The sequence below is a fragment of the Pseudopipra pipra genome, chromosome 6 (genome assembly GCF_036250125.1).
Source record: "Pseudopipra pipra isolate bDixPip1 chromosome 6, bDixPip1.hap1, whole genome shotgun sequence".
NCBI classification, from domain to species: Eukaryota; Metazoa; Chordata; class Aves; order Passeriformes; family Pipridae; genus Pseudopipra; species Pseudopipra pipra.
In genome coordinates this window covers 56,418,277-56,435,119 of record NC_087554.1, presented here as the reverse complement: position 1 = coordinate 56,435,119, position 16,843 = coordinate 56,418,277, and the positions used below count along the sequence as shown (strand labels likewise).

Sequence of the window (16,843 nt, the reverse complement as noted above, 5' to 3'; positions counted from 1 at the left end):
GACCATCAACAGGGGTGTCATCAGTGTCCTGTGTCATTAGAGGGGTCCCCCACTGAACGGTGGTACCCGGCCCTGCTGGAGACACACGGACTGATTTACTGATTTAACCCCTGGACGCCAGGGTGTAGTAGCGGCCAGATTTTCCCGAAGAAGAGGGATCCCCCACAACGGCTCTTCCCCTCCGCTCTCCGCTTCCCCCACAAGTCCTGAACCATCAGCAGGGGCAGCTCGGGCGGCGGGAGAGGCAGCACCTTGTCCAGAGGAGTCATTTGCATTGCATTCCATTGCACTGCGTTGTACTGCGCATCCTCCCTCCCTCCCCACCGCCTACTGCTGCAGCCTTTCTCCCTCCATCCCTTCATCCTCTCCCCCTCCCACCCTGCATCGCGCCCCCTGCGTCTCTCCCTCCTGCATCCCTCCCTCCTTCATCCTTCCCTCCTGCATCCCTCCCTCCTGCATCCCTCCTCCTGCATCCCTCCCTCCTCCCCTCCCTCCTTCCCTCCCTCTCCCGGCGCAGAGCCGCGGACATGGCGCTCAGCAATTTCCTCTTCGCTCAGTGCATCTGCTACTTCCTGGCCTTCCTCTTCAGCTTCATCGTGGTGGTGCCTCTCTCCGAGAATGGCAACGACTTCCACGGCCGGTGCCTGCTCTTCACCGAGGGCATGTGGCTCAACGCCAACCTGACAGTGGAGCGGCAGCGCTTCACCGTGCAGGAGTGGGGGCCCGAGGCCGCCTGCCGCTTCAGCATCTTCACCGGGCTCCTCTCCCTGCTGCTGGCCACAGTGCAGGCCTGGAGGACCCTCTTCTTCCTCTGCAAAGGGCACGAGGAGTAAGTATCCCCTGGGGACAAGCCCATCCCTCCCACAGGCTGGGACACGTGGGAGCAGTCTGGGGGTGAAGCATTGGGCTTTGCACCATCCAGGTCATCCTTCTCCCCAGAGGGGTTTGAGGTGAGGTGGTGTACTGCCCATGGCTGTCTGCAGACACACCACATACTCCCCTATCTGTGTCCAGGGCCCTCTTTGGAGGGTACTGCCTGCAGAGGTTTGGAGTGGGGGCCAAGATCCACCGCTGTGCACCTGCTGCCTTTGGCACTCTGGGAGCAGCATGTGGACAGCTCAGCTGCAGTGGGCATGGAGGGTGTTGGGGGCCATGGGGTGATGCTGGAGACTGGAGCTCAGAGGTACTTCTTGGCCATGGTCCCACTACATGTCCATGCAAAGAAAGGCTTTCCCCAGGTGTACACCAGGTGTGTGAAAAACCTTGAAACAACACAGCTGGGGGGGGGACAGAAGGGAGAAGTTGGTGACTCCCCTCCATTTTCTATCCTGCTTTTGTTGTGGACATGGCAACTACTGCAGGCAACAACTATTGCTTGGTTACGACATGAGAGCAATGCTGAGCACTCCCTGCAGCAGCTCAGGGCTGCACTGGCAGCTGGTTCCTGTGCTCAGACAAACCAAGGGGCATCTGACTCCAGCAGGTCAGATGGAGTCAGAATAATGTCTGACTCCAGCAGGTGTAACAAGAGGCTTGGTAGACCAGGCTCAGGAGCTCTGTGTTCTGTTCTTGCCTCTCTGGTGGCATGAGAGGCCAGAGCTCCTGGCACAGGTAATGCAGCTTCTGGGTGCTACAGGGCCAGGACTGGAGGATGGCCCTGGCATCTGTCTAGACCAGGAAAGTAATTTGCTTATGATTTAGGGACCATTCCAAGGGTAAATCACTCCTTTCCAGGTCTGTTTGGACTAGAGCTGTTACTCACATCTGGGCTTGGTAATACTAGGAACTGTGTAACAGTGTTGTCTCCTTGGCTCTTTCCAGCCACTCTCAAGCTGCCTAATACTAAAACATGCTGTAGTAAGTATAGACCGGAAACTTATTTCCATATTAAAACTAAATACAACCACATACTTCTCAATACCTTTGAATCCAGCTTCCTCAGGTGATCCAATATCTATAGAGGATTAATTGAATCTAGATGCTTTGCACTTCAGAGCTAGTTAATTTTTGAGAGGAAACCAGTAGTAAAAACCTTGTTATAGTGAAATTTCGATCAGATGTTTGGCCCACTTTCAAATGTGGCTATTTACTTCAAAACTGTTGGTTAGGCCCCTGAAAATTACCCCTTTAGGAGTTGCTTTCAGGCTCCTTTGGGCTGAGCATCATCAGTTGTATAACACTGTTCATAGTTGCTCCAGGCAAGAAAGGCAGAAGGCTGTGGGGTTGTGGAGAGCAAAGATGGAGCAAGTTGGGATGATGAGATAACCATGGAAGATCACAGAAGGGTAAAACAGGGTGAGAGAGAAGCTGCTTGGGAACAGCAGTTTCCTAAAAAGAAGGAAGGTCTGTTCTGTACCACGTCTGCCACTGTCTGTATGAAAAGAGGGCAGGACACACACTGTTCTGATTTTAGACAGACATTTGTTAATGCTTCAAATGGGCGTGAAAACATTTCTGTTTGGATGGAGAGATAAATGCAAGCTCCTTGCCATAAACGATAATTGTCTTTTCTGATCAGAGGCAGTTGAGGAAGAACCAGAATGTCATCACTGATGATCCTGTTGACGAGGATCAGTGCTACTGGACCAGCTCCAGGGTGAGCCAGCTGAGGAAGTCAGGGTTAGTTAACATCCTATGCATCCTTTGTGTGCAGTGGATTTCAGTGATTGCTATCAGATAGTTATGACTGCTAAAATACCTTCTTAAAAGTGTCTCATCACCCCTTACCTCAGGGGCCTGGAACTATTCAGCTCAGCTGAATACAACTGAATACAACTCAGACACTTCACTACCAGGATTGCAAAGCAACTTTGAGTTGTAAGCATTAACCATTACACAGTTGATGACCCACTAAATACTCCTGGTAACTGTTCCCTTTCTAGAGCTGTTACTAATTGTGGTATCAACTCTATTTTATTCTGTGAAGAGCTCAAGTCTTTTCTGCCTCTCAGGCCAGCACACCACGCTAAAGTGCACACAGTGGATATGGCTTTAGCAACACTTGGGAAGAAATCCAGGCTAGATTTGAAACCAGGGTGTGGCAGAGAACATGGAAAACCATGGTTCATATCAGCTCCCTCTGTGCAAGTGACCCCAGAATTCAGCGGAGGTGAACAGATCTGGTTCACCAAGTCCAGCTAAGCCAAAGAGTAGGATTCAGCTTATTGTTCATCTAGAAGTCAGGTGTCCTGCCATCCAGCTCCCACCAGTCTATAAGGGCATTTCTGGAAGGTGGTTTATTTCACTTCTTTTCTATCAGATTTGAGATGAGACAACCATCACTTTGGAGAGAGCCTAAACAGCCTCTCTAAAGCCACATCAACCCAGGAAAAAACATCATAGTCCTGCTGATAATTACTTCCTCATCTTATTTTAAAGAATTCCCCCTGAGGCCACATATGTATCACCATGCAAAACTTGTAGAAACTAGGATTGTCCAGCCCAGAACCTTTCAGGATTCAAACACTCACTCAAAAGCCACCTAGTTTTTCAATTAATGAGCAACCAGGGAAAAGAAATGACTGGGGGTTTTGTGGTCTCTGGGGTGAGTAGACTCCTTCTATCCCCAGCATAATGGGTGGCACTGGTGGGAATTTTGTCATATTCAGCTTTACCACATAACCTGAATAGGATGATCTGCTTCCTGGAGTTGCCAGTCTTTCTACAACCTAGAGTAGATATCCAGTTTTTAGATAATGTGACATTCCAAGATGTCCTATTCTAAACAGCCACTTAGAGCAGTTTCAACTTGCAAAGGACTTGGTCAAATGAATGAAAAGAGGATTAGAAACTTCCTAGTGGCTAGGATTAAGGGGAGGAGTTAAACAGTGAGGTTGGAAAATGAGTGAATGATTCCATGGCCTTATGGGACCACTGCAGGCATCCCACCCCATCCCACTCCAAACACAGCATGTACCAATGGCTGGCCTGGGTTGGACAGACTTAATGGGACTGAGGTAAATTGATATTCAGCTGGCAGAAATAACATACTGACACCAAAGCCAGAGAAGTCCCAGGAGAAGCTGGCCTGCTCTGCAAATTGCCCATAAAGCTGGGATTCGTGTCCTATGGTGGCAGTACCTTGTGTTACATTGCTTAAAATGATTATGGCTATCAGTACCGTGTTTTTATTTTTAGTTTCCCTCTCCTAAGCAATTTTTGTCCCAATTATCACTTTAATCATGAAATAATTTTAGCTCCAGTTACTACATAATTTGAGTTAATGACATTTATTTTAACAATGGTGATTTTCATTACAGCTAATGAAAGCCATGCAGTGTATGAACAATCTCCCCTCAGTACTTATATTTAAAGCTCCATTCTCTTACGGTGAAAAAAAAAGACCAAAAGCAAAAGCACTTGCAAATGAAGATAATATGACTCAAAATCATAATCCATAGTGTTTCAATGTATTAGGTGTTCTTAATTAAAGCAGATGTATTTCAAATGCAAACTGATATCTTTGTGCCCAGTGTATGCTGCTTACAGAGACTGCTGATGTTGTGTTTCAGCTGTTTATGAGTTACATTTTTCTTCCCTTTTATTACAGCTCTTTCTTTTACGCCTTCCTGAATCTGCTGATCAGCGCCTTTGTGGTGTTCATCACATTTATTGCTAGCACTATAGTGAGTGTAGGATTTAACATGTGGTGTGATGCAATTACCGAGAAAGGAAGCATGCCAAATAGGTTAGTATTGAAGAATACATTTTCTTCCCTTTTTTTTTTTCATATATGCACAATTGAACAGTGGTGTTACAAACTGTAGTTATTACATGCAAGGTGAGCAAGGCGGAGAAGGCATCTATAATGTGAAGATCCAGATTTTTTTCATCTGGAACAAAAAAAAATCTAATCAAATGTTTTTGTTTATTTGTTTATTTAGAAGCCCACAGAGAAAAATGTGTTTCCATGGTGTTTCATGGTCCCTTTGAGCCATTATCTTATGCAAAAGAAATCCATTGTTTTAAAAATGTTTATTTCTGAAGGAAAGCTAGATTTGGAAGTTTTCTAAGAATGGAGGGAGTGTGGTCTTGTGAGCAAGGCAGGGGACTGGGGGTCAGGGCTCCTGGTTCTCTGTCCTGGCTCTTGTGACAGTGGGCAAGTCACTCATCATGCCTGTGTCACAATGCACCATCAACCAAAAACTTTGGCGTAGAGATCCTGGCCTTGTAATGGTGCTGTGGACGCCCTGAGAGCCACAGAATGGAAAGCACTTTTTAAATGCAAAGTAGAGGTGGTTGATGCTTTCTTATAGTGCACAAAATGTGCAGCTTCTAAAATGGTCTACTGTATCCCACAGTGTTTAAAAGTTGAGGAAGACTTTTTCCTATCAAACAAATAACAATGAAGAGAGAGGAAAAGGTGACATTTTATGTCATATGATATTGAATAAATGTACTACTTAAAGCATACATTTATGTTGCACATTGTCATATGTTGTAAAATGCCATAGTAAATGTTCTGTTTAGGGCTGCAACGATTAATCGAATTATTCGAATATTCGGTTAAAAATTCGATTACAAAAAACATCTAATCGAATATTCGGGTAAGAACCCGAGATGACCGACAGCACTGAAAAGGAGAGAGAAGAGGCTGCAGAAATCAACCAAGAGATAGAATGACAACCTCAGTATCCTGGGATTTTTTTCACACCAATAAAGATCAAGTTATTTGTAAAATCTGTAGGCAGCCTCTATCTTACCATCAGAGTATCGTCTCCTTGCTGGAGCATCCGAAACAAAAACACAATTCCTTCTTCTGAGGCTTTTCCTGATGAAGTCAAAAGGTAACAGAGGCTCATACACTTTGTTTCATTGAGGGGTGAAGCAACCAACCTGGGGTGATGCCAGAGGCGTATCTGTGGGAGGCGAGGTGGTAGTGGGAAAGAGGGGCTTAAGGACACTCTTTTCATGTTAACTATTGCAATTCCACTTGTGGAAGATTGGTGTTATCACTTACATAATTATACATTTATTTTTTTTAAAGAAAGTAATTACATGCCTTTTCCAGCTTAGTTTTAAAGAAGATTGGAAAGCAACCTGGTAATTGCCATAACTTAAATATCTTTTGATAAAACATGCGCTTATGGCTGTTCAAAATACATTTAAGATGTTGCTTCATTTTCTATTTAGTTTACCTGCAATCTCTGAAATAATTTTCTTCTTTTTTTCCTTCCAAATGCCTTTCTGGTTAGCTGTGAAGAATTGCAGGATATAGATCTTGAACTGAACTTGGAAAACTCTGCTTTCTATGACCAGTTTGCTATTGCACAGGTAGGTCAGACTAGGCCATGATTCTATTTCAGTTCATTTGCCATTTGCTTATTGATCAGGTATTGATGGAGCTGAACCACCATTCCTCAGAAATCAATGGGAATTTGAAATCGGTTTCCACTGACTTCAGTAAGTGCTGAATCAGGATGATAGTGATGGGCACATTTGCATTGTAAATTCAAAACGGATAGTTTTGAATGCAGACATGTCAAAACCTCACCCTACCACTGATCTTGTTAATCATTTCAGAAAATTCATTGTTTATCTAAAGGATCAGGTCTGCAAAAGTTGCAACACTCTGGTATCCTGGAGCTCTTCATTGCTGTTCAGAATAATGTCTGACCTGCACCAGATCATGGGGCTACTAGTTTTGCCTTCCATGAGTTTGTCTGACATCACCTGAGCTATGTAAATATCAGACCATTGAAAATAATGAAAGATTAATGTAATGTAAATAGATGTTTTCTGATGAATCCATGAGAATTAGACATCTAAGGCTGTCAGTCCTTTCTATTGACCATTCTAGCTCTAAGTCAATGATAAAGTCAGTCAACACGGGGACCTGAGCACTTGTGCATGGACTAATTCTGCAGGGACAAGAGTCCCATCCCTCAAGGTCTGCACCCTTGCACAGGCTTCTTATATTTTCCCACATGGAAAGAGGCATTAGTCTGCCTGGGGCATTCCCTGAAGGTAGCAATGCCTCTTGGACATGAACTCGTTTTGTGTCTTCATTGCCAGCACTGGCAACTAGATGCCCAGCTCAGGCATATCTGTATTTAGGACAGAAATATGCCATAAAAGTGACTCCTGTATATGAAGAATCCAGGACCTCACTGAGTTCAACTTGGCATGACTCCATGTGTTTTGGTCCAGCTGAGGTTTTGATATTCATCTGGAGAGTTGACTTTGTTTTTAGAATACAGTACTGACCTCTTTATGATTTTTTTTTTTCTCTAGTTTGGTCTCTGGGCTGCCTGGCTGACTTGGCTGGCAATTACCATTCTGGCTTTCCTGAAGGTTTATCACAACTACAGACAGGAGGACCTGCTAGATAGCCTGATCCATGAGAAGGAGCTGTTGCTAGGAAGATCCGCTTCACGATCCTCTTTGCAAGATGAGAAAAGTGGCATGATCTAAAGTGTAAGCAGATTTCTAGGGCAGGATCTAGATTTTATTATTCAGTAGGGTAAGCTGAAGTTGAGTCAGGGTGTTGAGTGTGTGAGATCTTTCCTGAAAAGAGATGCACTTGTGAATCACCCACTCCCTCCATGAGAATTTTTTGGTAGAAATACTTGTATTAGGATACAGAGAATGAACTGCCCCATGTGCCTTTGGCACAGCAAACTTTCTGTCCTATGCAGGCACAATCTGTAACCTGCTCTTGCTAACAGAGTTTCTACATGTCATTACTGGCTTTTGGGACAGGGGCCATTTTTGAGGACTGAGCTGGCAAGACCAGGCTACAGCATTAAGGCTATTTCTTCAAACAGCTCTTCTCTCTCTCTCCTCCCTTTTGCCAGTAAAGCTGCCCCTGTTCTCTCTTTATTCTGGTAATTGCAGTTCTGGTCTGGGTACAGACTCTTGCTGTCTCTGCTTTTGCTATGTATGGACACAGTGCTGACAAACATGATGCTCCTGCTCTGATTCTGTTTTGAACATAGAGACCTGTGTTCCAGACTTGATATTTAATATTGGACAGTGTTAATGAATTCCATGAAACTGCTTTAGTATTACAGTGTCTGTCAAAAACCTGTGTATAATTTGGAGGGATGGTGTAGAACTTCTGTGGTTTTGTTTCTTCTTAGATTTTGGCATGACCAGCATTTATTATGACTCCTGAAGTGAAGTGTAGCTAGCAATTGCTGAAGCTTGCATACTAAGAAATTAAGCTGAATAGGTAGTATTAATGCTTGTGCATTTATAAATGTAACTTGGTTCCTAACTCTGTATACTATTCTTTTTTGAGTATTAGAATTTATTTGTGATATTTATTTCGTAAAGGGTATGCAAAATTACTGTAAGCATTTGCATTGTAGGTATCTCTATATATCTATACACATAGCAAGGAGTTCAAACAGCTATTTTATGAGTAGTTCAGTGCTGAATTAATCCATTCTCCCCACTTATGGGCAGGAGTTCCAGGGCAGATGAATTTTGCTGTGAAATGGAAAAAGAATTGTTATTTGCACAAAGCTCACTAGTGACTGTGTAGTTGCTTTCAGTTTTGATTGGCCAGTGCTCCAATAAATAAAGTGGATGGTTGATGGTTGAAATGAGAGGTAGATCCAAGAATTAAGAAGAGTCACTCAGAGGAGTATGAGATTTGTATGGCAGAGAAGTAAAGTTGTCCTAGAACTAAGCATTTATCCAAGTCAGCAGAAAACCAAACAGCTAAGTCTGGATTGAATAAGATTTTTTTGGGAGTACACTGACACTGTCTGTGACATCTGTGTTTGAGCTGAGACTGAATTTATTACAACAGAAGTGCAAATCATACACCATTATAGGACCTAGTAAATTGGAAAGAGAGGAGAGAAGATAGGCTTCTACCACATCAGAGCACAAGCCTGGCGTTAGCACAACCATGCAGATTTACTGTTGTCTTCTGGGGACTCTGATGCTTAGCTAAGCACCATCTTAAGCATTTGATTGAAACAGAATTTGATGTCAAAACAAATCCCTGAATTAGTAAGCATTTTAGGGCATAAAATCTGACATTGTATTTAACCGTCAAAATGTTCTCATAGGTTTAGAAAAAAAAAAAGCTCCAGAGGCTCTAAGGAGTGAGCCAGCCCTGTGAACATCCCTTATAGCCCCAGCTGGTCACAGCTCTATGTAGAGAGGTCTTGTTTTTCAGCATGATTTCCACCCACAAGGGAATGCAGTTCCTTTGAAAGCTTTACAGCGGTGGCTTTTTTGTAGTTGTGAATTGACATCAAAGGAGGAGTTCATGAAGAGGGAATCAGAGATCAAGTTAGTTAACAGCAATTTAAAATTCAGGCATCAGGATTGTTGGAGTGCCTTTTTTAGTCATTCGGTCTGATAGACTGGATATTAGAAAAGAATGTCTTCACTGAAGGGGTTGTCAAACGTTAGAACAGGCTGTCCAGGAAAGCTATTGAGTCACCATCCCTGGAGGTATTTAAAAGACATGTAAATGTGGCACTTAGTGACAGCTTATTGGTGGCCTTGGCAGTGCTGGATTAGTGGTTGAATTGGATGATTTTAGAGGTCTTTTCCAGCCTAAACAATTCTATGATTCTAATAAGGGACACACTCTTGGAAGCACCAAAGCCCATTGCCAGGGAATGACCCTCCTCTTCATATCCTAAAGAAGAGCTTGGATCTTGAAAGTTAGTCTGTCTCCTATGCTACCCCAGTTATTTCTCCAGCTAGAGAGTCTCACTTTGATTCAGCAGTGGTGTCTCTTCCCACAAATTACTTCTGTGCATGCCTTAATCCTCATGTGGAACCATGCTGCTGTTTTGTATAATGTATTTTATGTACATGCCAAACCAGACTTAGGCTGAAGTAACATGTGGTTTGGTACCACTGCTCCTGGTCTAGTCTGAGGTTTTTAAGAACCAGGAGGCAGAAGACAGCGAGTGTCTCCTCATCATCCTTGCTCTGAGGTAGCAGGACTCAAGCCTTGTCTGGCTCTGAGGCAGATGATGTTGCTCGAAAGTGAGGTTGTCTGAAGCTCATAGTCTCTTCTATCTCTCCCATCTGAAAGCCTTTTTCCTCCTTTCCAATTCCATGAGAAGCAGCTAACACTGGTCCTGGGATTAGAGTTGCCATGCAAACTGAAAAAAGCTGAGGCTGTTCTTTGAGTCCCTTGTGAATCTCAGCCTGTTTTCCCCAGCTTTCTTCACTAGACCAGGTGAGGTGAGGCTGGCACCCAGTTTTCAAGAATCAGTGATGCTTAAAAGCAAAGCTATTTTCGATGGAAGCCCCTGCCTCAGTCAGAAGGCAGAACATGTAGTGAGAAACTCTCTAGCTGACTCGAGGGGAGAAAGGGTATCCTGCAACTCCCTGTAATTGAACCCACTTGGGCTTTTTTATTTGTACTTACTTTCCTGCAACCTCTTCTCCTAAAGCTTGGACACTCAGGCCAACTTGGTGATGCCAGGCTGAAAATGTGTTAAAGTTGTGATATAATTTATACACACATACCTACATACCTGTGCTCTTTCTCACACACTTCTCTCTGTTGTACATTTCTGACCTGTGCTTTTAGTGATCCATTGCCAACCTGCACAGTGTGTGGCTGCAGTAGGAGTTTCTCTGAGTCGAATGTTGCATTTCTGTGATATTTCAATACCTTCAATTTGCCGTCTCCAGAAGCAGGCCTCTGGGAACACTCTAGCAAGAGCCGTGTTCAAAGAACTAGAACCCTGCATGGTGCTTATACTTGCATTTCTTTATTGTCACATGGTGGAAAGGGAAAAAGCTTTGTGGCCTTTGCCCGTGCAGCCCCTCCTGCTGCTGTCCTTTGAAAAGATGTGACCTGTTCTGGTGGAGAATGTGCAGTGCAGCTGTTTAGTCACTGTGTTCCCTGTGATGCCAAAACCACAGTCAAAAGGTCTTTATTTTGGCCTGTGAAAATTGCTAGTAACCCAGGGAGAGCTTCACGTCCTTGAATACAGCTGGATGCTGCTTTCTGAGGCACCAGGGTGTTGCCACACAATTATTCTGTTGTATCAGATATATTCCCTGGCTACCATCTGTGGTTAATTTCCCCACCAATTCCCTGCCAGCAGTCCACATTGGGCTAGAAAAATCTAAGCTAACAAGTGTCATATGAGCTTTTAGATCAATGCTGTTTATTACTATTTTTATAATAGAGTAGCAACTGAAGCCATTTTTTTGGAAACGAATTTCCTCATGAGGGCATGAACACTCATAACGTCTTATCCTAGTAATTCATGAGGCATCTCCCAGCTGGGAACTTTCAGTAGGAATCACAAAAATAAGAGCATGATGATTTATTGTAAAAACTGAAAGACATGCTATGGCAGCGATTATATGGTCTCTTAAAAAAGGGGGTGTTATAATAACCAGTGATGATGGATGACTTAGTGTACAGGCCTTCAATTCAGTATCAGGGAGTGGATGTATGTGTGTTAGTACAATGTACACAGATAAATGCCAGAAATAATTCCACTGTTCTTCTGTGATGTGCATATAGGTTCTTCTCTTAACTGGCAGCTTAGGCTGGAGTAGTTGTTAGGAGTCCTTAACTTTCTACACTTCATTTTACTTACTTAGTACTGGGACTTGTGCAATAATACATGGGTTATGATGCCTAGAAGTGGATGCGACGTGAGCGGAATAGGAAAGCACTGGCCAGTGCACAACACCCAAAGCGCTGAAATGGGTTTCTAAGGAGGGTTTGCAGGTGTTTTAACTCCTCCTCTATATCTGGGTAATGTCCTGATGTTAGTCTGGGCTACCTGTTGGTCCAACCTCATTTGTCAGCACCTCACACAGCTTAGTCCTTGGGCTGATGGTTGGAGAACATCTCTCAAAAATGGGGGATGTGCATAGGAGTCTCTTCAGGCCGATCTGGGTGCAGAACATGGGGTCACCTTGCTGGGGAAGCGTGAGCCACAGGCCATTGTGTGGGCTTTATTTGGGAAATGGGATTTCTGCACAGCTTCAACATTGATCTATGGTGGGTCTCAGAAAACACAATATCAAATGAGCAAATTTAAAATGGATGCCAGCTGCAAAATACACACAAACCTGGCATTGGGTGAATGTGACTTTTCTAATTTGCATTCTCCAAAGCTCTCCCAAACATATTGCATGTGAAATCACTTTTACCATTTAAATTATAACTCTAAGGAAATCCAGATAGTAATTTATACTGGCAACATTTACAGTAATTTATGACACTAATCTGGATTCTGAGAAAACTTTTGTCTTTTCTTCTATGTCAATGGCCTGAGTGTGAATATCCTTGAGCTAATGTGAATCCTGCCTGTGTCTAGATCCTAAATTTGTGCCTCAAACCATTTCCTTTGCTCATGGAAATAGCCCATTTTTATCTCATTGGAATGTTTGCTTTGGAGACCACAAATGTCCTTTCCTTCTGCTCATCAGTCTGGGAAGAGAGGAAGGTTTTACCTGCAGTGACAAAATGCTCGTATAGCTTCATAAACACAGAAATTATTTTAGAACTATTTCTGTTCATGGTACTAATGCCTTGAAGTGCATGTTTTTATTTTTGTCCTCCATAAGAAAGAAGAAAACTATCCTGAGTTGTATTTAGGATGAGATACACACCTAGGTTTTTTTAATATTTGTGGTTTTTTTTGAAACGACAAATTCCAATCAGTAATTTATGAAGATAACAACTGCAGAGAAGACAGCACTTTGATGCTCTCCTGACATAGAAGGGAGCTGCACTCTCGCAGAAAACTTAACATTTGCTTCTGAGAGGTTAGTATAGAATTTACTTAATATATTGCAAGGACTACTTATTTCAGTGCAGGCACATAAAGGATACAGTCTTTCCATTCTGTTGTTGGGAAGAGTATTTACATAGCAATGCTTTCTCTTTTGTTTATTTTGTCTGTGCCAAAGAGTGTAATTGAACTGCTACTGCAAACATAGATTAACTTGAATGTATTCACCTGAGTGCTTCAACTTCTCTACCTCTCATTGCTACTATAACTGCTTGAACTGTTATTGCACACAACAGTGAAAAGAACTGAATCCATATGAGACTTTAAATCCTATTTCCATAGATAGCTGAAGGATTTAGGATTTAATGTTTATTAGCTTCCTGTCAGATCCTCATTCCCAAAAAATGGGCATAGGCACCCAAGAGGGGTGGTGTGAATAGCCCTTGGCGTTGGTCAAATAATGATTTTATTTTGGTTTGTGAGTTTTTAATTTTTTTTTTTTCACTGAAATAAAAAGCCAACAACTGCGATTTGTTAGACATGAAAGGTTATCCTGGATCCCCCTCAAATCCCCCTGTTGGAGCTCTTCTATTTGGCTTGAAATTCCTAAACAACGTTTTAGCCTTGTGGTTCTGGTGTTTATCAAGGAGATAAGGTACTTGGCAGCAAGAGCTGCTCACTGAAATAGCTTGAATTGTTTGTATGTGGTGGAAACCCAATGTGAGAAGTTTTTGTTCTCCCTTTCCACTTGACTGTGTTGTAAAGGGAGGGTTGAGACAACCTGCCAGGAGGTGAGAATGATGATTTGTAATTACTGTTGACATCTTGGGTGATTTCTCACACAAGTGAGTAAACAGTCCTGTGACAAAAGTACTCTTAATCTCCTCCTTACTTTCCCCTTGTTTCCCCCAGATTTGAACAAGTTTGACTCCAGTCTGTATACAGTTCTGAAGGGTATTTATGAATGTGAGAAAAATTGCAGTCTCTGTGGCGAACTTTTATCCGAAAGTAAGACAAACAGTCACGGATTTTCCCTGGTTTTATTCAGGCTCTCTGGGGACTGACATTAAACCCTTCCCTTTATTTAAGCCAGTCCTGATTTGGGACTAGGTTACTCTGGGTGGTCTTCAAGGCTGTTGCCAGTAGTCTCTCAAGGAACCTGGTGGAGTCAGATGAGTACTATGTTAAACTACAGATTTTAAGGCAAGGAAATGTTTGAAAACTGTCTGTCATGGTATCACACATAACACAGTCCAGAACTCTTCACCCCATCCCTCCTGCAGCAGAGGGAATTATTTTTTCCATGTTAACACTGTGAAATGAAATAATTTGTGTCTGAAATACAGCACATCTTTCTGCAACACACTGCGTCCAGATTGCATCAGTTAACCACTTTCTGAGTTGTTGCAGCAGTTTTAACCATCATTTTAAAAATAGTGTCCAGCATTTGACTTCACAAGGTGCTGGCAGTGTTCTTAGTAAACCACAGTCTTTTAGAGTAGTGAGCAGTCCCTTTGCTAAATGATGCTGAGAAGCTCTGTACTGAACAGAATCCTTCCAGGGGGAGGACCACTGCACTGGGGTCCCCAGCTGGTGCAGACTGACTGTATCAGAGCAATTCTGGTCAAGTATTCTCTGATTAAAACAGCCCAAGCTACACAACTGAGAAATCAATATATTGTGATCTGAAGTACACTCCTGAGAAGTTTTTGAAGGTTATAAACAAAACACGATGAAATGACAACAAAAAAGCCCGACAGTTCCACTGACATCTCCTCCCCCTGGATCCTTTAATATTCAAGAACATTCCTGCAAACTTCACAGAGGGTTTTATTGCTATCAAGCTGATTAGGCCTTATTTCTCACATCTCTCCCTACCAGGGACAAGGACAGCTGAGGCATGCAGGACAGTAGCATCAATCCAAACAGCAACAGGTAGAGAGGAGAACCACTGGTGCGTTTCCTGTGAGGGATTTTGGCTTTTAGGCTGTGACATGAGGGATCTGAGTGGCAGTGCCTGTGCTGGCAGCATTGACATCCATTTCAGCCTTTGCTTGGCCTGCTCAGCCCCTACCTGCTCTTGTGGCTTCACAAACTGCAGAGCATCCCCTTGAGGCACGTGCTAACCTAAAGTTAGCTTCTGGAGAGAGCCACCTGTGCATGTATCTGGTGTAAAGGTGCTGACAGTGTCACCTGATTTGGAGGGGCTTCTTTGGAAAGCTCTTCTTTCCATGTTGGCCCTTTGCCCTGTGTAGCTCATGACTTGTGTGGGGAAGGAAACACTGTTCCCAAATAGCTGTAGACTTGCCATTTTAAAAAGTAGCTCATTAGCACCCATAGTTTTAGAAGTTTCAGGGTTTTTGTGTGGTACCACCTGCAAAGATCTGAAGCAGATGTTTCTTGCTTGTGAGTCAATGCAGAGCCTGAAAGCATTTCAGCCTCTGAAATGTATGTCCTGTGATGTGTGTATTCATGAGCTACTGTCTCATAGCCGAGTGGGAAAAAGCTTTCTAAGAGTCTAGATGAGCTATTTTGTTATGCTGCCAAAGGGATCCCTGAATAATGGGCATTTGGGACAGAAAACTGAACGCTTTTTCATGATTTGTTTAACCACTGAAAGCAGCAGAGGGGCAGATCCCTGGATGGTGTCTATAGATTAGCCTGTAAGCAGCCATGCCAGTCCACACAAACTGAGGGTAGAGCCTTGCCTGTTTTGAATATTCTCTCTCCTGATTTGTATGGTCTTTTGCAGTGTAATGACTGCTGATTTGGAGCTTTAATTGCATGTATTTGACAAAACCAGAAAGGGAGTGAGGTTTATTATTGTTTTGATACAGCCTCAAAAGGAAAATTTTTACTAGCATTTTAATACAGCCCTTTGTAAACACGTAGCTGAGTCCAATCCTTCTGCTAGTGGAGTCACTGACAGTTTCCTTTGGCTTTAGTAGGAGCTGGACTGGGTTCAGTGTAAGTGACACACTCTAGCATTACTGATAACGAGCTAATGTGTTTTATATATTGACGCTTTTTGCTGGACAGTGCATTGGCTTTTTATGATTTGGTGATATATAAAAATAAATTATTTGAAAATTCAATATTTCTGTGCCTGTGCCTGTTCTTTGAAGGTGAATTTAAATTGTTACAGTGTAAGATAAAAAATTGTTCTCAAAGTCAGTGGCAGTGTCTTAGTTCATGTACTCATTCCCCAGTATCTCCATGCCACAGCTTCTGTAGTCAAGGATTATGCCCAACAATCCTAAACTGCCTGAGTCCTTTTCGTACTGTGTTCCAGCAGTGAACCCTAATGCCAGAGGAGGCAAGGAGAAGATAGTCCTGTGTCAGCATGCAGCTGAAAGGCAGATTGTTAGCAAATATAAAGGGGGACCACAGGCTGCATGAGCAGGCTGATTTTCTAAATGCCAGCTGTTTAATTTTCTTCATGTAGCATCAGTCTTTCTCTTCAGAGGTGGGCCTAAAGGTTCCCAACAGCTATCCTGGAGCAAGGAATTAATAATAAACAAGTCCACACTATTATCTTAGAGGCTCCTGAGTTATTGCTTGAGGGCAGCTGGTAACACCCTTTTTATAGTCACAAGCTGCCAGCCCTTCTTCTTGCTTCAAAGTGGCAAAAGGCAGAAGTGACAATTACAATTGCTGCTATGGGCTTCTCCTGCTCCATTAACTTGTTTTCAGACTGTCAGGGTTAGATGGATGAAGGGAGGGAGCGGGACTAGAAGCAGTCTTTGGGACTACATTTTACCAGCACTAATGCTGAGTGCATCAAAAGGTTAATGTAAAAACATCTAGTGTCATCTCACTATGTCCTTTTCTATCTCCTCTAATCATATGGGTATGGATACACCTGCTAGTTCAATCAGGTGCTGTTGATGTGGTGGCCCTGCCTGAAGAGGGTGTTGGCAGCTGCCCTCCATCCGTTCACACTGCAGGAATGTACCGAACACTGTCAAAACAACACCTACCCTTCTGCTGTGGTCTGCTGATTTCTGTTGTGCATTAACTACATGCTCACTGCATAAGGGATATTAGGCAGCACTTCTACCCTTAGGCCCTGCCATTAGTCCATTTTCATTCACATTCAGATTTCTCTGTACTCTCCTCTGGCCCTTTGACTCCTGCCACCCCAGACATTGCTCCTG

At 43.2% G+C, this 16,843-nt stretch overlaps 1 protein-coding gene across 1 annotated transcript; it reads left to right on the top strand.

Annotated features, from left to right (window-relative positions):
• Positions 1–302: 302 nt before the first annotated feature.
• TMEM179 (transmembrane protein 179) lies at positions 303–15,781 on the top strand. Its single transcript, XM_064659321.1, has 4 exons — positions 303–829; positions 4,550–4,687; positions 6,195–6,273; positions 7,234–15,781. The coding sequence occupies exons 1-4, from the start codon at positions 528–530 to the stop codon at positions 7,411–7,413; spliced, it is 699 nt and encodes a 232-aa protein (XP_064515391.1). The 5' UTR covers positions 303–527; the 3' UTR covers positions 7,414–15,781.
• Positions 15,782–16,843: the final 1,062 nt, after the last annotated feature.

Bases quoted from the DNA above. Each gene is read 5' to 3' on its own strand.
- TMEM179 (XM_064659321.1), top strand. From the start codon at position 528: ATGGCGCTCAGCAATTTCCTCTTCGCTCAGTGCATCTGCTACTTCCTG. The intron at 830-4,549 runs GTAAGTATCCCC...CTTTTATTACAG, and splicing joins CTCTGCAAAGGGCACGAGGA to CTCTTTCTTTTACGCCTTCC. The intron at 6,274-7,233 runs GTAGGTCAGACT...TTTTTTCTCTAG, and splicing joins ACCAGTTTGCTATTGCACAG to TTTGGTCTCTGGGCTGCCTG.